Source organism: Ananas comosus, linkage group 11, assembly GCF_001540865.1.
Source record: "Ananas comosus cultivar F153 linkage group 11, ASM154086v1, whole genome shotgun sequence".
NCBI lineage: Eukaryota > Viridiplantae > Streptophyta > Magnoliopsida > Poales > Bromeliaceae > Ananas > Ananas comosus.
Genome location: NC_033631.1, coordinates 3,026,408 through 3,050,104, shown reverse-complemented (window position 1 = coordinate 3,050,104; position 23,697 = coordinate 3,026,408). Strand labels below are relative to the sequence as shown.

General features: G+C 36.4%; 2 protein-coding genes across 3 annotated transcripts; one reads left to right on the top strand and one right to left on the bottom strand.

Annotated features, from left to right (window-relative positions):
* Positions 6,379–16,397, top strand: LOC109717565 (kinesin-like protein KIN-7A). The gene is made up of 15 exons (XM_020243411.1): positions 6,379–6,496; positions 8,669–9,029; positions 9,448–9,537; positions 9,631–9,731; positions 9,824–9,937; positions 10,032–10,113; positions 10,585–10,652; positions 10,744–10,803; positions 10,897–11,021; positions 12,828–13,026; positions 13,320–13,451; positions 13,534–13,626; positions 13,983–14,891; positions 15,320–15,645; positions 16,070–16,397. The coding sequence occupies exons 2-15, from the start codon at positions 8,786–8,788 to the stop codon at positions 16,395–16,397; spliced, it is 2,871 nt and encodes a 956-aa protein (XP_020099000.1). The 5' UTR covers positions 6,379–6,496; positions 8,669–8,785.
* On the bottom strand, positions 17,698–21,790 carry LOC109716892 (gamma-glutamyl-gamma-aminobutyrate hydrolase-like). 2 transcript variants are annotated; one of them, XM_020242494.1, is made up of 5 exons: positions 21,488–21,790; positions 19,564–19,905; positions 18,968–19,362; positions 18,432–18,638; positions 17,698–18,084 (listed from the first exon to the last, which is right to left on the bottom strand). In XM_020242494.1, exons 1-5 carry the CDS (start codon positions 21,645–21,647, stop codon positions 17,851–17,853), a joined length of 1,338 nt encoding a protein of 445 aa, XP_020098083.1. In that variant the 5' UTR covers positions 21,648–21,790; the 3' UTR covers positions 17,698–17,850. The 2 variants fall into 2 exon arrangements, with proteins under 2 accessions (XP_020098083.1, XP_020098084.1); XM_020242495.1 differs by having other exon boundaries at positions 21,528–21,786.

Below are 23,697 nucleotides of genomic sequence, written 5' to 3'. Positions count from 1 at the left end.
TCTTATATATCTTCATCAGACGTGTTAGAGATAATGCTAATGATTAATTAGGTTAGAATTAAATTATTTATCTTATCTAATTATTAGATTTGATTGTTTAAATTGTGATTAAGACAAAATCTAATTAAGAATAAGATTCTATATAATTAGTTATAAATAGAGAGGTCGGAGCAATTGTAGTTTATAAAGCAAGAGCAGCCTTAATTAGTTAGGGGTTCGTAGGTGATGGTGCCATATATGTACAGGCAACAAGCCTAAGTTTTACTAGTTTTGTATATTCTTCAATAAAATTATTTAGTTTGCTTTTACCGAAACATACTGAATTCTTTTATTTCTATTCTTCTTTTCTTCTCTTTCATTTTCTATTTTATTTTTTGTGAAAATATCTATATATATATATCATAATAAGTAGATAGAACGGTATTAATTTATCGGAGGCGCACGAGACTCTCGATGTGACCTCATGTTTAGGAATAGAAAATCTGATGCCATTTCTATTGTTTCTCAAACTCAGTATCTCTATCTTTCTATCAAAGAAGTTGATCGCAATGATCAACGTAAAAATCAGTCCGGTAAGTGTAGTGTTGTATCTTATAGGAGTTGACAGTTGTGATCTATAATTGCTGGGTTGATGCTTCATGGGATGCAAGACATTGTTTTGCTTTCACTGGCCGGCAACGTTCATCCTCTTCTTACTGATTGATGTATATACCTAAATATTTCTACGCTCATAACGCTGCTGAGGGGGAGGCTTACATATTTCGAAATAATCTTCATGGCAGGCTATTTAGGACAATCATGTGTCCTTAGATTGGTCCACTACTGGGATCATTGAAAATTGCAAGCATCGTTTACTGTCCTACGCTAATATTAACCTCTAATATGGAAGGAGCCGAATCATGCATGTATATATAACACATCAGTTGGCAAAAGATTGTTCAAAGGAACACTTATTAAAATGCTAACTAGCCTTTTATATATCTATTACTATTTGCTAAGCTCCTATACTATCTATTGTACTGGAGCTCCGGTACTATAGTCTCATCTTTAATCTTAGGGTATTCAAATCAACGATCCACACCGACGATCCACACCGTTAAAGCTGATATATAGGGTATTTGACGTTAAAACTGATATATAGGGTATTTGGCGGATTTAGTCTGAGTTCCGAAAAAGAGCGAATTTGCGTAAAGCGTAAAGGGCGCATTTAATGCCCGTCAGAACCGTACGTCAAAGTATATGTATCTCAGGGAATACGCGAGTGGCGGATGTAGACGGGGGGCATTTTGGTCAGGCGGCTGAAAATCCGGCCCGAATCTACAAAATCGAAAAAGATGACTCACTTTTGCAAAAGCGCAAAACTAGTGAATTTTTTATGCAAATTGGCCAAATAGAATTAGAAAAATATGAAGTAAAAAAACACATAAAGAGGATATGTATCTTTTGGACTAACTAATCTAAAAAACAAGCATATTATGAACTTACATTTTTTTCTTCAGAAAATTTTATATTGTGGAACTGGATGCTGATACAAATATGTATTTAATACATATATTTAATAGTAATATATACTAATATTTTATAAATATTATAAAAAACATACCTATCATAACTGCAGCAAAGTGCGGGTTAGGGATGCAAATGGATCCGGGTTGGTGGAGCTCCGCCCCGATCCGCTCCGAATGGGGTGGTAAGTGGGAACAAAAAATATAAAAAAATATAACCCGCCCCGAATCCGCCCCGATCCGCCAAGTAAATGGAGCGGGAGGTGGGAGACTCTTTTCTTCNAAATATAACCCGCCCCGAATCCGCCCCGATCCGCCAAGTAAATGGAGCGGGAGGTGGGAGACTCTTTTCTTCCTTCAATCCGCCCCGATCCGTCAAAAATCCGGCTCCCGCCCCGATCCGCCCCGAATGGAGCGGTAAGTGGGAGCCAAAAATAAAATGAAAAGTAACCTGCCCCGAATCCGCCCCGCCCCGATAAGAAATGGAGCGGGAGGTGGGGGAACTCTCCCGCCCTTGGATCCGCCCCGTTTGCATCCCTAGTGCGGGTACATCGCTAGTATATAGTGATGATTGTTGGTTTACTTGAATTCTACTCTCTATCCTCTCAATAAAATCATGCCAAAGGGGCTATTTACCTTTAATTTTTTTTTTTTTTCAGGCTCCAAAATTTGTTTCTAATCCAACTTAATCAAATAAATATTAGTATATCAAAGTTCCCCACTATAAGTATGTAACAAATCACCACATGACATACTTAGAACTTACCGAGGATCACAGATTAATGTTTTAAGTCTTCAAGTCCACAATTTGATCTTTGTGCTTCAAACTCTACAATAATCTGACTCAACCATCACAAAATATGCCAACTCTAAAATTCATAACAAAATGTTAGGGCCTAAAATAAGGGGAGTATGTAACACCCCGATAGTTCTATATCAGATAATACGACGGAGTATGGGGGACTTATATGTGGTGAAGACTCTAGAATGAATAACTGGACTTAAGTATTTTAGACCGGTGATTTCAACTTAACAAGTTATTAATTAGTGCTATTGGGCTGGATAATTACACAAAACTTCTTCAAGCTACTTTTTTAAAAGTGCAGTTGTTGTATATAATTAACCATTCTTTCAAACCACTGAGTAAAATATACACAATTTATAGTTTACCTAAAACTTTTTTTAAGGGCAATATGCATTACATATAATTTCCATAAATTAGTTAGAGGGGCTTATGTGTAAGAGTATGTTTCACAAATACTATGCTAATACATGTAATAATCCCTACCTTTCTCCTTTCATATATATCATATCACATAATAATACATATATTACATTATTTTAATAAACACAAATTCAAAAATTTTGAGAAAAATCCATATATATATTACATTATTTTGAAAAATAAAAGTACAAAAAGTTGAGATAAATTCTTTCTCTTCTCTTCTCATATATGTCATCTTATGATTATAAGCTATAGTTATAATCTTGTTAATCAGAACGGTTCACTAGTTCTTAGACTGTTAGATAGATAATTCAAAGTGAGATTTTTGGCATTTTTATTTTGATACGTGAAAAGTATTTTCCATCCGTTTGATTCCCATACATAGTAGTATTTCTGAAATAAAATATTTTAAAATTTTATAAAAAATAATACTTTTATTTTTTAATTTTGAAAAAATAAAAACTGTAGATAATAATAATTTTTTATAAAACTTTTTTTTTCTTCAAAAACATTTTTCCGGATCCAAACCTTTGTTAGTTAATTTGCGAATTATTCACGAATTATTGAAAATCCGAATTAAACGGTCCGTTTACAATTTTTTTCCAAAGAAACGAAATTATTCACAAATTTTTAGACCAGCCGAATAATTCATGAATTATTCTCAAATTATTAAAAATCTGTGAGATCCCTGGTGTACAGCTGTGGAGGCTTGTCGGCAGCTCTGGAGAGTGTCGGGACAAGTCCGAGTCGCGTTGGCGTAAAATAGACGCAAAACGGACTCCGTGCGACGCGAGGGCAGCTTATAGCGAAGAAATCTGCAAAACAGCAGATTTCTCTGCTTGCTGTACCGGTACAACCAGCGTGGCTGTACCTGTACAACCAGCGAAGATGCGCAGGGTTGCTCTCGGGTTGGCTCTTGTACCGGTACAGGAGCCCGTGTACCGGTACAAGAGGGTAAGTGTGAGGGTAATTGTGTAAATCTCCACCTCGTTTGTATCTCCCACTAACTCCCTCTCTACAAAAGTTGCTGTGAGCTGAGAGAGAGAGGGTTTCCTTGTGCTCTTTCTTCCCCTCTCACTCCCTCTAACCGATTGAAGGCAAGAGAGCTCGGTTGGAGAATTCGTCACCGACGTCGTGCCGCGGAGCCATTCAAGCACGTGTTTGACGCCGGGGTAGCGCGAGGAGGCCGGGCGAGCGTAGGTTTTCGCCGTTCTTGCTGTCGCATCAGTGCTTGGCATTGTCGAGGTGGGTAATTCAGCATTTCCATTTGTTTTTGGGCAAGTTCTTAATACTTTGAACTCAAGTGATCCTGTTTTGCTGAAATTCATCATCAACTGTTAGTATTTCAGCTCGTGCTCGACGCTGGAGTATCGGATTTCAACGAGACTTGGTTCGCTGGATTCAGGACTTCGAGAGGAATTCACGAAACCCTTACTTGTGGGATTTGGTGAAGGTTAGCTTGGTCGAAGCTCTATTTTACTCTGCTGCTGTGGATTTTGGACTGAATTGAGAATTTTCGATGTTTATAGTTTGAGATAGCTTGATTTCGGGACTTGGACATTCTCAGTCGATCCAGCAGATTGTTCCGCAGCCGAGGGAGTTCCGTGCTGCCAGGGATTAGCGACCGAGGTGGGTTACATTGGTTTGACTTCTAAGTTCTAATCGTCGACATGTATAAATTCCGATTTTGGTATAATCTATTCTAACTCGAATTCATGGATTATATTATAAATTGCAAATCTGAATTTGAAGCATGTGGTAATAAATTGAGTAGTTTATACATGTTGGACATGGAATTGGAATTAGGAGAAAACCTGCGATTTGGATCTGTCACTTATTTAAACTGCCTGATTTAGCTTTAGGAGCCGTTATAAAATTGTACTGTCGCAGTATTCTCGAGACGAGTACTCCAGATAGTTTAGCATACATTTACACTCGTGCTGGTATGCCGAGTGGATTTTTAAAGGGTCGTTTGGGCTGTTCCGAACTGTTGGGTGCCGTCAGGTTGACGGTGGACCCGGATCGCCTTTTTGGCGACATATTGTGCCGAGGGCACGTGAACGGTTGGTTGTTAGACCAGTTAGAGTTGGTTACTTGACTTTGGCTTTTCAGAGCCTGATTGAGCTCGACAGAGATACACTGCATATTTGGTTGGGTAGCGCCCACGAGTGCCACTCCGGAGACAGACTTTGTGCTTTTGCATTGGTGTCGCTCATACCGGTTGGACTTGCTCTCCACGGACCAGTTAGTGTGGAGGTAGCTGGATAGTTGCAACTGGACAGGGACGGGTGTATTCACAATCCCCGGGACGGGTATGTTTACAGTCCCGATTGGATTGGGTCAGTTTTGACATTTCCTACAGTTAGTTAGCTTAGAGCAGGATGGTGTAGTGACTAGTAGCTGTAGAGTTCATTCCAGCATTTTACTTTTACCATTGCTCCCTTCTGTAGACTTAGTGGGCGAACCGATATTGTTTTGGGCGGCACCCACTGAGAACTACCTGTTTTTACAGTAGTTCTCACGCCCTGTTGTTACCCCTGTTTTGCAGGGCCACGGGTTTCGGCTGCTGCGCCTTCCGCGGATCAGGATCGAGGCAAGGGCGTCGCGAGTTAGAGCCCTACCCGCCGAGCAGAGCTAGAGGCACCCTACTGCAGGTAGTTGTTTTATTTCGAGCTTATGTACATAGTACTTAACTCGCCAGTGCTAGTAACTCTGTATTTTGATTTTTGAACTATGTATATGAAGCTCAGTTTGTTTAGCTTTTGTTTACTCAAGGAGCTCTATACTACTGTTTGTAGTATTGTATATTTACAGGTACAGCTGTCGCTTCGTATACAGAAAAAATTTCTTTGTATACGGCGGATTTGTCGGCATGCCCCGGAAAACGAGACATCCGGGGCGTGACAAAATCTGAATAAAAAACTTATAATTTTTGTGTTTAAATATAAATTATTTTATATTTTATATTTTATATTTTATACCGAATTTATTTTTTAAACTGAAGTTTTTAACAAATTTAAAAATTAAAAAATAAATTTTATTCGTATTATATCCGTACCGAATTTTTTCTGAATCCAAATTAACTAACTATCGCCCAAACAAACCGAGGAATTCTACACTGTCACACTTGCACCACGTCATCAATAACAAGCCAATCACATTCCTTCTTTTCAAACAAAAGTACAATAAAAATACTTTTTTACAATCATGATGGGACATATATTCTTAAAAGGATTAATTTGATTGGTTTGTTATGCCACGTCACTAATAAACCCGTTGCATTCTAGAATTTTTCAAACAAACCATGGATGTATAACTGTATATTCACACCAGGCTCAATAAATAACGGCGCCGCTTACGCTCGTATTTTATTATTATATATTAATTAATATTATATTAGCCTCATTAATAAAGGGGGCCACACATAAGGGGAGTATTCAAAACACCATAAGCTCCCATTACTCACCCTCACCCGTTCGATCACCCCACTCCCAGACCAAATCCACGGTCCAAAACTTACCAAAACTAGCCGTTGCTCCTCCCCCATTCAAACGTTCCCGTTGTCCTTTTCTCTTTTTTTTTTTTTTTTTCTTTTTTTCTTTGTCGGTGTTATTTGTCGAAACCCCACTTAAAACCCTCGCCCCGAAATCAAAGCGCTCTCTCTCTCTCATCTCCATCAAAAGATCCCAATTTGGATCTCGACGCGCTCGATTTGTGGAATCGAGTGGCGTCTAATTACCCCAATTTCCCCAATTTCGCTCCGCGAGTGAGTATAATCTTACCTTATATTCTTCTAATTCGATCTCTCTTTTTTCTTTTTTACTTCCTGTTTGAGAAAGTTGAGGTTGATTCGTGCGCAGATTTCGTTGTTTAATCTCAATTTTGCGTTTTTTTGGTTTCCTTCTTTCGTGTTTCTTTCCGACTCAAGAAATGGAAGTGTGTTTTTTACCTAATTTATGGATTGGAATGTGTTTTGGCGCTCGATTTGTTGATATATATGCTCTTTAGAGTTCCATGAAGGGGTTGAAGAAACCCTAGAGTGGAAAATGGCTTAATGGGATGGGAAAAGAGGAGAAATATTACTGCTGCTTGTTGTGTGATAAGGGGGTGAAATGGAAGAGGAAGAAGAAGTATATAAGAGAGAGAGAGACTAAAAAGGATTTGTTAAGCTTTAATGGTATTTAAGTGTGAAATGTGAGTTTGTCAAAAGAAAGGGGTTCAAACTATATGATTCATAAAATTTATGAACTTAGGTTTCAATACTTTGATTCATACAAATGTTGAAGAGATAATTGTATGATTAACTAATCTATCAATTTGATCTTATATCAATCTGAATTGGCAAATATGTACTGGGACCTCTTCAAATAGAGGAAACTTTGAAATGCACTCAACCTTTTTTCGGACACCCCTCAGCTTCTATTTTTTTCATTTGAATTGTTCTAATAGCTGAAGTGAGGATTTTGTTAAATCTGATAGCTCTATTATCTATTAGTCGTTAATTGTTGCTGTTTTATTTACACATATTGATTAGAGTCATTAAATTCAACAAAACTATCATTAGATTTAGTAGTGTGAAAGAGTCATTAAATTCAACAAAACTTTCATTGGATTTAGTAGTGTGAAACAACCATTGTACTCTAAAAGCTTAAACTGATAGAGAATGATGTTTAAATATATTTTATTTAACACTCCCTCTCACGTCTAGGCTTAAGATTTTTTGTAGGTACCCATGACATGGACTTGGTTTAAATAGAGGAAAATTAATAATTCAAAGAGTTTGGTATGACTCGAACTCAGAACTTCCTTCTTTGATATCATGTGAAACAACCGTTATACTCTAAGGGCGTGTTTGATTCGCTTCTTTTTCACCCTGGAATCGAAATCGGAATGGGTGAATCCGTTTGTGATGTTTGGTACACGGGAGTCCTATTCCGATTCCGATTCCCGAGTGGAATGGAAATCCCCAATCACCTCTTTTTTCAATCCGGCCTAGAAGGACGGATTGGAAGTTAAATCCGGATGGAATGGATATTTATTCAGATTAAATTTATTTTTTCAACTTTTTAATTAAAATATGAGTTAAAATTTAAAAATTAAATATATAATTTTAAATTTTAATTTGAACTTAAATTAAAAATTAAAATTTAATCAAGTATTTCGAATCTAACTTATGAATTTGAATTTAAATTAAATTTTAATTTATATAAAGTTTTATTCAAATTTTATTTCAAACTTAAATTAAATTTATGGATCAAATTAAAATTGAAATTGTAATTTTAAGTTTGAATTTGAATAAATCAAAATTTAGTTTCATATTTTGAACTATCCACTCAACTTCAAAGTTTAATTTTTTTAAAAAAAAAATTTTAAATTTTGATATTATTTCAAAATTTTGATGTAAATTTTTAATATTTAATTTTTAATTTGAATTTAAATTAATATATTATAAAGATAATGTTAGTATATTAATTTGATTACGTTTTTTATATCCACCTGAACCAAACACCGACAATGGAAATGATTTATTCCGATTCCGATTCAGGTAATGAACCAAATAGAATTAGGAAATGAGTCATCCTGATTCCGATTCTAGCTTCTTTTGATTCCAATTCTGATTCCGACTCCGACTTTGAACCAAACACACCCAAAGTTTAAGCTGATAGCGAACAATGTTTAAATATTTTTATATTTAACGAGTAAAACCCCTAATTTGTTTTACTAAATTCCCTGGAAAAAAGAAAGGTTGACAGGTCATTTTAAAATTGTCTCTAGGTGAAGAGGTCTCCATACATTTTTGCCTTCTAAATCCAGCTAGGGTCTTGTGGTGACAAATATTAATCACTGCATCTTGCACTGTGTACATTGTAGATTTATTTCTTCTAATACTAACTTTAAATTTACCTTTAACATGCAGATTTTTTTTTCTTTGTAACAGTAATAATCAAAATCCAGTTATTCTTCAACTACACAAGGAGAAGGTTGGGATTTCCTTAATTATACCTGACCTTCTCCCACTATTTTTGAAATATAAAGCCCCTGTAGTGTAGAGGAAATGGGTGTGCCAGCAAGGATACCCGGTACTCCAGCTTCAAAGATTGAGAGGACACCATTTTCTACTCCTGGTGGCTCTAGAGTAAAAGAGGAGAAGATTTTCGTCACGGTTCGTGTGAGGCCCTTGAGCAAGAAAGAAGAAGCTCTTAAGGACCAAATAACTTGGGAATGTATCGACAATCAAACAGTCTTGTACAAGACCCCATCGCAGGATCGTGCCAGCTCACCAGCCTCCTATTGTTTTGGTATGAATTACATCTCAAAGGACCATCATTAAATTCCTAATTACGGAAGTTAGTACATTCGTCATATGATGCACTTTAGAGTCGCAATGCCCATAACGAATTGCTTTTTAGAACATCTTTATCGACTTCAAAAAGCACTAGAAAGTACAAAGTCTAGAACATCTGATCTACAAGGAAGAAGAAATGAGCTTCTGCAGCTGAAAACAAAATCATTAATTTCAAGCTTTTGCTTCTTCTGCAATGCAAAGTTGTAAGCCATATTTTTAGATGAAGCCTCTTATTGCCTTTTCCATCTGCTTTCCTCAAGTCAAAACAGCAGCTTTAGAGAAGCCCTTAGCGGCTAAACAAACTGATGTAACAGTGGAAACAATTTTGAACTTGTTGGTTATGTGATGTTTCTTTTTTTTGGTTTTGTCAGACAGGGTATTTGGACCTTCCTGTTTAACCGAGACAGTCTATCAAGAAGGAGCCAAGGAGGTAGCCTTATCAGCATTGAAGGGAATTAATGGTAATAAAAGAATGATCTCCAGTCTCTATTGTAATTTATATGTAAAAATTCAGTGGATGATATCTGTAATCCTTTTTCTATTTTGTGGTGTAGCAACCATTTTTGCTTATGGCCAAACTAGCAGTGGGAAAACATATACCATGAGAGGCATCACAGAGAGTGCTGTAAATGACATTTACAAGCACATTGAAAATGTAAGCCCAATGAAATATTCATAATGTTTTATTACATGCTGTTCTTTTTCATGGAACTCGCACTTACTGTGTCTCTTTTTTAAATTTTGCAGACTCCAGAGAGGGAATTTGTTATCAAAATTTCTGCTATGGAGATTTATAATGAGATTGTAAAGGATCTGTTAAAACCAGATTCTGGCCCCCTTCGCCTATTAGATGATCCGGAGGTACATCATTTTTCTCCCTTGATTGTACTCTCTTAGCATGCTTTTTTTGTCGCAACAAATTGTGAAACTTGTTGATGCGGCACGATATGAGCAGAAAGGAACTATTGTTGAGAAACTGGAAGAAGAAACTGCAAAAGATGGCCAGCATCTGAGACATCTAATTGGCATTTGTGAAGGTTTGATATGAACTTTCTAATTTTATTCTTACTGTGAAAAATGATTTATCAAAGGGTTAATGCTAAGTTAGCTAGTCCCTAAACTTTGACTCTCCAAGTTTAATCATGCTGGCTTCAGTTTTGATAATGTACTCCTTGGAAGCTTGTAACATATCATTTGTTAAATCCTTTCATTAGTCCACCATCTGAAAAAACACAAATATATTCTAGTTGCAGCTGCTGACAGGTAGTTTTTGAATATTTCAAAATCACCAATTTTCAAGATGATTCAAGTGTGGCATTTATTTAGAGGGTTTCACTAAATTGGAAGATTATTTATCTACACAGAGTTTCAAAACTAAATTGTTAACATGGGAACTCACGGAGTGGTTTGAAATTTGAATCAAACTTTCTAATATTAACTGCTATGTAAATTATTACTTCACTCCTTTGGCATTGCTTATTGCTAATTTTTCCAAACAATTTTTGCAGCACAAAGACAGGTTGGTGAAACCGCCTTAAATGATACAAGCTCAAGATCGCACCAAATAATAAGGCTGGTAATTACAAGATCCCCTTTCATATTTTCAATAAAAAAGTTTAACCAGAAAGAAAATACTGATTGATTATCTTATGATTACTATACTCCAGATGGTTGAGAGTAGCCTACGAGAAAATTCAGGCTGCGTAAAGTCTTTTGTTGCTAGCCTGGTAAGCTGCATGTAATTTTCTATTTATACTTCACATGTGAAATATTTGTTGAACTTGTCTTTTAAGTTGACACTTAGGTGTTGGTATCTGCAGAACTTTGTAGACCTTGCAGGAAGTGAGAGGGCAGCACAAACTCATGCAAGTGGAACTCGGCTTAAAGAAGGATGCCATATAAATCGTAGCTTGTTGACTTTGACAACTGTTATAAGGAAACTCAGGTTAGCAATTCTTAGATAGACTATTCTTTTTTCGTTCTTGCAGCAAAATATGAATAGTGAACTCACGTGAATAGCAGTATTAAGGAAGATGATGCAACTTGAATTAGATAGCTTTAAAATAAGGATTACAGTGTCGTGGCATGGAGACGTGCCGGTTGTCGCCTGGCACGGTACGGCACAGGTAGGCCCCCCTGCCGATACATGACATGCTTGCGTACCGATGGATACGCATAACCTCTAGTGACATTCTTTGGCACGATTTTTTTAGTTTTTTTATTCTCAATGAACTCTTATAATGCTATTTTAAAATATTTTAAAAAATAATTATAAATATTGGCTATGTATAACTTACTACACTCAGCAATTAATATAGTAATAGATTTTTTATAAATGTAAAATAAAATATAACTATAGCTCATAGAGAATAAAAATAAAAATTTGATTAACTTTGAAAATGTTTTGATTTTACCTTTTATTCAGAAATTTAAAAATTATAAAATATAAAAATTAGAGAAAATTATTTTTTCTTAAAATTTTTATGGAATTTGCAAGCTTCAATAATATTGATTCGATAAGTGACCGCATGATAACTAGATTAATTAAAATAGCACTACAATTGCTCCAATAATTTTTTATAATTTTGAATCTATAAAAACTATTTATAAAAATTTTGAAGAAAAATTTACTTTTTATTAATTTTTAAGAAAATTTGTGAGATCTAACCATAAAAATTTAATAATAAATCATATGACGAATAATTAAGCAAATTCAAATATCAATTATTTCAATTTATTTTTTTATTTTATTAGTATTTTCCATCTTCTAAATCCAGAAATAGAATTCTTATAGTTAAAAAAATTTTGTCATAAATCTTATACCCAATGCTAGATTTATCTCAAATAATTAAAAATCAGACTACATAATAACTTAATCAAGTAGATCTATTTGTAAAATTTTGTAAACTATAAATAAAAATTTGTATAATTTTAAATTTCTCTATAACAGGAATTTTACAATTTAGAAATATTCAAAATGTATGAACAAATTTTAAAATTATAAATTTTTTATTTATCTATTAAGTACATCTTCGACTTGCTATTTCTTTGCCTTTTCAATAGAAGGAACTGAAAGAAGATATTAGAGAAAAAATTATAACAAAAAAGGAGGAAAAAAAATTGAGGACGAGATGGTGAGAAGAAAAGAAAAAGCTAAAAGAGCGAGTTAAGGAAAAGAAAAAGTAGTAGAGAATGAGAGAGAAGGATGTGTGTAGGGCAAAAAAATAAAAATAAAAAATCCAAAAGTAGGCGCAAAGCAAAAAAAAAAGGTTAAAACTTAAAATGCTGCATATCTATATAGGCACACAATGGCATTGTGCCACGATACCCTTTACCAAAGGGTATCGTGCTGTCTAGCACGATACCCTTTGGGTATCACTGCACGGGTGGTCTAAAAGAGCCCTCCCTGTATCGTGCCCCTTAATTGGTAGCATAATACGTATCGCTCCGTGCCAGTTCAGCACGATACCCTTTGGGTATCGCTGCACGGGGTTTCTGAGAGAGACCCCCTGTATCGTGCCCCTTAATTGGTGGCACGATACGTATCGCTCCATGCCGGCCGGCGCAATGGATACTCCTGACTGCATATTATTACAATTGAGTAGTGTTTGTCACTAGGTGTTGGTTTTTGTTGGTTTTTTAAGAATGTATTCGAATGCATAGCTATTCTTCTGTATGACAAGTTGATGCTTAGGTTGATAAGTGAGAAATTACTTGTTTGTATATCATATCAGAGTTTCTCTTCTTACAGTATCGGTAAAAGAAGCGGGCATATACCATACCGAGATTCAAAGCTAACACGTATATTGCAACTCTCTCTTGGTGGAAACGCGAGAACAGCCATCATCTGTACAATGAGTCCGGCACAAAGTCATGTTGAGCAATCTCGAAACACTCTCTTCTTCGCAACCTGTGCCAAGGAAGTTACCAATACTGCTCAAGTTAATATGGTATGTCGCACACTACAGAATATATATATAATGAGTTCACCTACAATACTATTGATAGTAAAGGAATAGTTTTTACTATCTATTTTTTAACCCTTGGATCATTACTATTCAACCAACCCCCACTAAACCCTAGGCATCCAAGGGATTAAAAGTTGATAGTAAACATTATTCCTTTACCATCAATAGCATTCTAGCCACTTTCTAGATATGATTGTTGCTCGATTGAATAAATATACCTATCTTGGTTACTATGCAACTGGATATATAATTGCAACTGAATTTTGATGTGTCAGGTTGTGTCGGATAAGCAATTGGTCAAACATCTGCAGAAGGAAGTTGCTAGACTGGAAGCAGAACTACGCACTCCAGAATCTTCTTCATGTTCTGAGACCCTTTTGATGGAGAAAGAAATGAAAATTAAGAAGGTTAGCCAAATACCTGGAAGAATGAACCCTTCTATTATTTTTCACTAGCAATTTTATTCTAAATAAGCTGATTTCTGGATAGATGGAAATGGAAATGGAAGAACTGAAGAGGGAAAGAGATGTCGCGCAGTCAAAACTAGATGAGTTGCGAAAGAAAATGGGTGACGACCTCTCTGTAAGAGTTTCTCTTCTCCCCAAACACCCTCATCCCCTCGCAAACAACACATTAACACATGCTTACATTGTTGACCTCTAACAAGTAAATTGATGGGTTTCACGTAATGGCACATTTAGTAAGGGTTTAGAAGTGATGAAAACTTGTAGTTTAAGAAGGTTTTATATAGGTTTTGATAATTCAGCAGGGAAAAGTGAAAATCATGATAACTATATGGGATGTTATTGCCATTTAAAGAAAATAGAGCAAAAGAACTATCAACAGTTAATTTAACCAAAAAAAATGAAACGCATAATTCTTAGATCCTGTAATACTGCATATTATTAACCTTCTCTGCCATTTGCTTATATTTTCAGGGGTGGAATCCATTTGATTCATCACCACACTGCGTAGCAAAATGCCTTACATTCTCAGGCCCATCACCACAAGCTCAGCCCAAAAATCCTATGAGGCAATCATCAACTGCTCCATTCATGCTCATGCACGAAATCCGGAAGCTTGAGCAGTTGCAAGAACAGCTGGGAGAGGAAGCCAATAGAGCTCTAGAAGTGCTCCAGAAGGAGGTAGCTTGCCATAGGCTTGGAAACCAAGATGCAGCCGAGACTATCGCTAAACTTCAAGCAGAAATAAAAGAAATGTGCACCGTGCGATCCGTAAACAAGAAAGTTGAAGTTGAAAATGCAGTCGATGGAGCCAACTTGAAAGAAGAAATTACTAAACTTCATTCACAGGGCAACACCATCGCCAATCTCGAAGCACAGCTGGAAAATGTCCAAAAATCAATAGACAAGTTAGTGATGTCGCTCCCAAACAATAGAAGTAGCGAGTGTAATAGTGAGATGAATACTCCAAAATCTTCGAAATCTCATTCTAAGAAGAAGAAGATGCTTCCTTTGGCCTTAAGCAGCAGCAGCAACCGACCAAATTTCATAAAAGCACCATGTTCTCCTCTGTCTTCAGCAAGGGAGATATTAGAGTCTGAGGTTGAGAACAGAGCTCCAAAGAGTGAGAATATTATATCCCATGAGGACTTACCAAGTTCGGAGAAAGCCACTCCAACTAAGAGTGAAGATGGTGGAGAGGTCTCATCGAGGGAGGGCACGCCAAGTGGCTATAGGCGGTCTAGTTCGGTTAATATGAGGAAAATGCAAAAGATGTTCCAAAATGCGGCGGAGGAGAATGTAAGGAGCATTAGAGCATATGTCACAGAGCTTAAAGAGAGAGTTGCTAAGCTGCAATATCAAAAGCAGTTGCTCGTTTGCCAGGTAGATTTTTCAACTTGTCTCTTTTATTATTCTTAAATTATCTTCATAATTGTAGGTTATACAGAAATAACCCCTCTGCCAAATAATCCATTTAAACATATTTGCCTGCAAAATAAGTTCATGCATGCCTTTCAGAAACCTAACTTCTTACATACAAAATTGTACTTACAAAAGTGCCCTACTAAGGAAGCTATTTCTAACACAAATCCTACTATCCTCCACTACTTGGATGACCCTGCAACTTGAGAAAATGGTTTTTCTGTTGAGGGGCATAGAAGTAAATTCTTTGATTTATAGAGGGGTGTATTTGTAAATAGCTGATTTTGTAGAGATATGTTTATATGCATGAAGTCCGCCAACTTTATATTTTGGATAATACTTACATTCCTATTGTACTAATTAGTTTTATATAATATGCACTTTAACAGGTATTGGAGTTGGAAGGAAATGAGGCAGCTGGAAATGGTGCACAAGGGAGAGAAGACGACATCTCGGCTCATCAAAGCTCCCCTGAATCATGGCAAGCCATGTTCAAAGAGCAGATGCAGCAGATAATGCAATTATGGGATGTTTGCCATGTATCCATAATTCACAGGACCCAATTTCATATGTTATTTAGAGGTGACCCAGCTGATCAGATATACATTGAAGTAGAGCTGAGGAGACTTATTTGGCTGCAAGAGCACTTTGCAGAGGTTGGTGATGCAAGCCCTGTGCCTACCGGAGACGATTCGGCAGTTTCTCTTTCCTCAAGGTGAATTACGAAATATGTAAATGTCTTTTGGCTTGACTTCTAGAGTAGCTTCTCTATTTCAAAAAGCAACAACGAAGCAAGCAGAAGCTCTAGAGCTTGGCTACTATAGAAAGCTAAAATGAGCTTCCATCTTCCAACGGAATCTCCAATTTGAAGCTTCTCCTTCTTGTGCGACATGAAGCAATTAAGAAAACACATTCATGTTGGCTGCTAAAATAGGCTAAACAAGCTTCTTTTACTCAAAAGCATAACTCCAATTTGAAGCTTTTGCCCTTAGTTGAAGCCGTTAGGTGTGGATTTTAAGGAGGCTATTAGTGTTTCTTGAAATAGCACTTCTCCAACCGCACTTTTCAGAAGCTCGATTACTTTTTTTGGGTCCATATTGATGTATGTCTTTAAAGTATGCTATTCTTCTTAAATGCAGTATCAAAGCATTGAGACACGAGAGAGAATTTCTAGCAAGAAGGATGAGCGCACGGCTAACTAAGGAGGAAAGGGAGCAACTTTTCCACAAATGGCAAGTCCCCCTCGACGGGAAACAAAGGAAGCTTCAGCTGGTGAACAAGCTGTGGATGGACCCAAACGACCCAGCAAACGTCGAGGAGAGTGCCAATATAGTGGCCAGGTTGGTTGGCTTCTGCGAGGGAGGGAACATTACCAAAGAGATGTTTGAGCTCAACTTTTCACTGCCGGCAAGTAAGAAGCCATGGCTTCTGGGGTGGCAGCCCATATCAAACCTGCTAAGACTATGAGAGTAGTATTTGAATGAGTTGAGCAACTAAATGCTTGATGCAATTGCCAGAAATATCCAGTTATAAACAGTAAGTTCCCGAATACAATTGACAGATTGACATAATGAGGTGATCCCACGTACACCTGGAGATGATTACAGGAGAAGCTTGTACAGTAGCATCAAGTGTATTGGTTATGTGCCATGTAGCATATTATTTTCCTAAACTCTTTCATATTCTTTCTGTAATAATTAATCAATCTAAATACCAGTCTTAGTTATTTTTGGCCACTTCCACCAATTTGTAACAGCATATCTGAAGTTTTCTGCATGATTTCAAATATATTTTTGTTCTTTGATTGCTACTAGCTCATTTGTTATTTTTATTTGCGCTACACTTTTGTGATTACCGACAGCCAATCCCCCATGATCATAGAAAGAGAAAGATCATTTTACTCATGATACTGTTCTGGAATATTATCATATATCACTGCTTCTATAGCCTAGCCATGTATTAAGACAGAGTTGGTTCAGTAGATTATCCAAAAATCTACATGACCATTTTATTATAGGGATAACTTCAAAAAACCCTCCTGTAGTTTCGCACTTTCTCACTTTAGTATCTTGTGATTTGAAGTATATCAATTTGGTCCCCCCCTGTGGTTTCGTTTTTCTCTTTTTATTATTAATTTTATTATTTTTTTTCTTAAATCAGTTACAAAATTAAAATTAAAGAGTACTAAAGTAAATATTCGATAAATCTAGATGGGTATTTGAAGTTTTTTGTATATAATTTAACGAAATATTAAGAAAAAAGCTGCCTAATGGATAAAACAAAACCACAGGGGGACAAATTGATACATTTTAAACCACAGGATATTAAAGTTAGAAAGTGCGAAACCACATGAGGGGATTTTGAAGTTTTCCCTTTATTAAAAGAAAAAGGCCATTTTACTCCTGGTATTGTCCTAGGAGATTATCATGCATCATTGCTTCTATAGCCTGGCCATGTATTAAGAAAGAGTTGAATTCGGTAGATTATCTAAGAATCTACATGGCCACTTCATTCTGTGTTCAACAAAATGGAAATTCAATTTCGCTGAAGAGAAGCAATAGTTTGTGTATCCAAAAAGTCTATAATAGGTATCTAGAAAGAGTTAGATCATTTTCTTTAAGCCACATTGATGACAGGGTGAGACAAGAGGCTAAGTAAGTGCACATAATATGGAGGAACTAGAGTGCAAATTTTTGAATATCAGGAGGTGAGTAATGATCAGTGAATTGTGTACTATCTACTCAAAGAAACTGCTTGCTCAGCAAAGTATCAAGGTAAAGAAACAGGATCGAAACTTCACTAAGTGAATAGTAGAAGGTAAGTTTGACAATTCGGCCATATTTGGAAGCACATATACTTACATACTGATGTTACAAGATGAAAAGAGCTTGTGCAAAAGCTTCAGGAAATCACTTCTGCCTCAACAGATTGTTAGTTTCTTTTCTAACACTTCTGAACAAATCTGCGCCATGATGTGGTAGCACGAAAGAAGTTCGGTTAACTGCCCAATCGACATTTTCTCCATTAGATTCTTCGCGACCATCTCCCTTTCCTTGCCGATCTTTAGCCTTTCCATATAGGATGATGCATTCCTCACTGTTGCTCCTACCTGCTTCAGCCTCTTCTCCTCTTGGAGACTCAATGTTGTGTTTGGCTGCAATATAGAATCCGGTTCGGAGTCAAAACCAAGAACTGAAATTTCTGATTCTTTAGTAAATTTTTTCAGGACTTTCTTGCTTGAAAATATACCCCGCAAACATGTCAAATTCTGCAATCATCTCTAGAAAGTCGGTACTTTCGAGGGTACCTCTGAAACCCTTGCTTATTTCCACCCATGCCTAGCCAGGGATGTTTATGCGAAATTCACTCTGCAGTGTTTTTCAATAGATATCTAGGCAGCAGGGTGTGCGCAAATAAGCAAGATTTTCAAGGGCACACATGCACACACCTACTCTGCAGAGTGTATTTGCATAACTTTCCGATGTTTTTCATATGATTTACCTGGAGAAACTCAGCGCCAGCTTCAAAATTGTCTTCTCTTGAAGGAGTCTTGTCAGCCCTAGCAACATACGTTTGCCTCGCCATGGAGAAAATTCGCGAGATGATCCTTCTTTTCATCTGCACTCCTTGACCTAATTTCAAACCGAGTTTTGGGTCTATAGAGTTACTGGTCTTGTTCTGATAAGCTTTCACCGCATTGACGAAATCCTGTTAGGAGATCAACACCAATCCGGCAACTCAATAACCAAACTCCTTGATTAACTTTTATTACCATACCAAAAAGGAATATTGCTAGATAAAATTTATGCATATGGAACACGAACTAATGTGATTTATACATATAAAGTGGCAGAGCAATCTTTTCATTGAAAAAAAAAAACAGTAACTCGACAGCAAAATCTCAAACAAATTTGTATCGAATTTGAAACTGTAGATATGTGCAATCATATGGATCAGGAAGTATGCTTCATCGTCTTTCATTTATTTTATCTGATGGTTATCTTTTCTGATGCTATAAAATTCAATTGTAGGTGCACCTGATATACTAAAGGGCATCCAGGGTAATCAAATTTATCTGTGCGACACTGCCTCATTCTTTCTGGATGGAACTGCAGTCCAACTATAAACTTGCCCTCCTCAGGACTACATGCATCAGGATCATAAAATCCTTCGACCAATCCATCTCTCGAAAACGCCATCGCAACAAACCGTTCAGCCAGTCTTTTCACCCCCTGATGGTGATAGCTATTGACCAAAATCTCCGTCTTTCCGTCTTCCAACGACTCTCGAAACCAAGAATGTAATGGGGTGTTCTCCACCACCCTAACTGCATGTCGATGCCCGTCGTAGTTCTCGTAATCAATGTGTGCCACCTTATCCTCCTCCTTGCACTTCCTCTCTAACTCCTTCTCGAGATCCCGATACAGCGTACCTGTTGAATATAAAATATTCAAAATGTTATTCTATATTAACTTAACTTTTTAAGAGAAAATTGTTATTTCACAAGGTATTAGAGCAGCAGAAGGCTGCGAACTCAAATTTTTTGATACGCATAATCTTATTTGATGTGCTCTCAAATATTCAAATTGACATGTCAGGAATTGAATATATAATATAAAAATAATGTTCTTGCCTCCCGAAGAAATGTTAAGTACTTGCGATCCACGGCAAATGCCGAGAATGGGGATGCCACGGTCGATGCACAATTTTGCGAGGCGCAACTCAATGGCATCTTTTTCGTGATCAATCGCAGTATCACTCGCATGAGCGCGTCGGATCTCTTCAAGCTCATCGGCGGAGAGGTCGGAAGTTGTTGGTGTTGTGCCATACAGGGAGGGATCAATGTCCTCCCCTTCGCATAGGAGAACGCCGTGGATCGGTTCGAAGCTCTCGAGGAGAGCATGCATGCCCGATACACGAGGCACGATTACGGGGGCCACGCCGTAGCCTACTATGAGGTCCAAATGGTACTCCCCTGCCAAAAAAAGATAAGGAAACAACAACCATTTCTTTTATCTTTCTTCTTCTTGAATATATTCTCAATTTAGTGGGTAAGAAATGCTCAACTTCTTACATTAACCTGGATTTCAAACATTGATTTTAACCCATAAAAGAAAAAAACAAATGAGCATTGCACAAAACTGAAAAGGTAAATTCAGGACTATCAATGTTTGTTACTAGTCATACTCTTAAGCAGGTTTGGTGACATGATTGAAGCAAATTGTAGAGGGAAAAAAAAAGGACTTTATGGCAAACAAGGATTTGATTGCATGCTAACAAAAATCTAATTGAATCAAAGGTCAAAATTAAGTTAAATACAAAGGTGATTAGGAATTATTGGTGCAGGAAAAAAAAAAAAAACAGAAGAAAAAATGGTAAATCACACCACTAGTTCACAAACTTCTGGCCAAGTTTTACTTCGTTCTCAAACTTTCAAGTTAACATGAGAGACCAAAAACTCTTAAAAAATTCTCAGTTCAGTTCTTGTCCTTCTTTTTTATTAGAGGACAAATTACTAACCACAACCATTTTATGCACCATACCTTAATCTCAATCTCATGTCATATATCAATTCCACCAACTATTATAAGTTGCAATATGGTCTCTTGTTTTTTTTTTTTTGACAGAGGCAATATGGTCTCTTGTTAAAAGGTAAAAACGTACAGAACTTAGATGAACTATGGACTATTTTGAAAGGTCGAATAAAAAGTACAGAATTTACTTGAATTATGGATTATCTTGAAATGGGTATTCGACAATTCAAAATTTTAATTTTACTACTCAAACTTTCAATTTGTTTGATTTGAGTGAGTCAACGATACTTTAACTTCAAAATTTAAACCAATAGTAATTTAATAAACATATAATTGTGAAAATTGTATGAAGTATACTAACTAAACTTGTAAAAATAAACAATATATTTAAATTTTGATGTCAAAACGCTATTGACTGACTGAAATCGAAAAAATTGAAAGATTGGGTAGTAAAATCAAAATTTTAAAAGATCGTCATATAGCAGTTTCAAGAGTCCGGCTATGGTGCTTGTAAAAGCACCAAGCACTTGGTGCTTGTAAATTTTTTACCGTTAGATCTACCCTTTTGATCATTTCCACCTGTTAGATCATACTATTCAACCAACCACCCTTTCAACCCTAACGGTCCTACATCATTCTAACCGCACATCCCTTAATCCAATGGTCAAAGATCTACAAGCACTTGATACTTTTAAAACCATAGGAGCTCAATTCGCTGTTTCAAAATAACACTAGTTTCTAGTTCAAGTAAGTTCTATACGCTTTTACTGTTTAAAAATTGGGTGATCAATGGATTAAAAATATAAAAATGGATAGGAAAATTGATGGATTCACATCCGACAATTTTTTACTCCAAATAAGAGTAAAATGAGACATTGCTAAAAAAAATCGTGCCTCGAAAAGTTCGAGGACCAAAATGAGTTTTGACTAAAAGTCACAGACAACAGTCAAATTTACTTCAAGCAAAAAAAAAAAAAAAAAAAAAAGAAAAAGAAAAAGAAAAAGAAAAAGAAAACCCTTAACCATTGAAAGAAAAATAAGATGATATCAAGAGTTCAATTACCAACAAAGTCCACAAACTTGTTCTTGCGAACGCTCCTGCGCGAGACAATGAGAACTCTGGGGGCCACTTGGGACATCTCTCTCTCTCTCTCTCTCTCTCTCTCTCTCTCTCTACATACATGTACTTAATTCCTCTTTGCAAATGCAATGTTCATTTATAGCAACTCTAGGGTTAGGGTTTCTCTCCACATTCTGCAACGTTCCAGCAGCTGAAACACATTCTTCCCGTTGATGATTCTCATTACCCCCTATCATTTCTACCTTTGCAGTAGAAACTATTGCCTGCACCGAGTATATAAATGAACATCGCATTTAGGACAAACTTCAAATACCACTCATGTGGTTTCACACTTTCTCACTTTAGTACACTCTGGTTTAAAGTGTATCAATTTAGTGACATGTGATTTCATTTTTATTTTTTTATTATCGATTCCACTAATTTTTTTTCATTAAATCAGTGACAAAGTTAAAACTAAAGGGTACTAAAGTGAATATTCAATAAACGTAGGTGGGGGTATCTGAAGTTTTTTGTATATAATTTAATAAAATATAAACAAAAAAGCTGACGAAAAAATAAAAATAAAATCACATGACACTAACTTGCTACACTTTAAACTATAGGATACTAAAATGAGAAGGTGCGAAACTACGGGGATGGTATTTGAAATTTACCCTAAATTTTATACGGCATGATCACAAGCTAACTCATTGGATGTGTATTATAATAGTTTATATCCCAACGCATCAAATATGTCCCTATCGTTAAAATTCGTTAGAAAAATTTAGTTAACTATAGGTTAAATACTTTATTCTGGTTAGTTTTTGACAATTTGACCCCTCTTATATTAACACTATTATGATTTTTGAAAGAACATATTTGTGATGGCTAAATTAAAAATATAAACAGTTCTCTAACGGAAACAAATCAGANACCCGGTGTTACACCCCACGTTTCATGCACCGCTCCAATTTTTTTTTTTAAAAATTAACTGCACGTGTAGCACACAAATTTTAATTTAGGATTAATATAAACAGTTCTCTAACGGAAACAAATCAGAGAGATATATTTGAAAATATTAGGACTTTTATAGGAATAGTATATGAAGGTTGAACTTTATAGGGATACACTTGTTATTCACTATGTTTATAGGGACCTGTATGATATTAATCCTAAATTAAAATTTGTGTGCTACACGTGCAGTTAATTTTTAAAAAAAAAAATTGGAGCGGTGCATGAAACGTGGGGTGTAACACCGGGTGCAGGCAATAGTTTCTCGCACGTCTATTTCCGGGAAGCAACCAAAAACGCATTCCAGGCTCAACTCGCCCGGCCCGTCACGTCCCACTTCCCGGATCCGACACGAGAAAGAGCCGCTGCCAATGCGCCGCGTGGACTTTACGATTCGGGATGCCGACGTGGCTCGTGATGGGATGGATAGAATTAGAGGTTTCCTGTAATAGAGGGTGGAGGGGCTTCAACGGGAAGGGGCGCGGAGAAGGCGGGGGAATGCCACGTGCCGGTTTTTTGGGGGAAGAGACGAAGCGCTTGTTCCTCGCCCTATCCGGTGGCGGCGGTATCTCGGGCCGGTCAAACCGGTGGAGATGCGGCTTTAATGTAGGTGGACGCGGTGACGTGTCGGTAGACATCATTGCTGTTATTTTTAGTAGGGCAATTGCTCGTATAACTCTGAAAAGCTTCTAATTTTTTAATTTATTTCTCTTAAAAAATTAATATTAAAAATATTTTTTCTACATTCCAATCTATTTCTAATATACTCCTAAAGTTAAAATCCGTTAACTAACTCCGTTATCTTTGTAAAATTACTATTTTACCCTTTCAAATATACCCTTCCATCATCACTGATTTTTTTATTTGTCCTTAAAGTCAGGGGCACAAAAAGTATTTTGACTTTTGATCTTTTTCAATATACCCCTTTACCGTCACCAACATTTCTTATTTGCCCTTAAGTTAAGAGCAAAATTGGTATTTTAATTTTTTTAACTGTGGTAGATATTTAACTCACGTTTAATCCAAGTTAACTTAACAGGAGATAATTGTAGGGGTATTTTGCAATAACGGTGGAACATATGAGGGGTATTTTAGAAAGAAAAAAAAGTACGGATAAATCGGATATTTTCAAACATATGAGGGGTATATAGGCAATTATCTC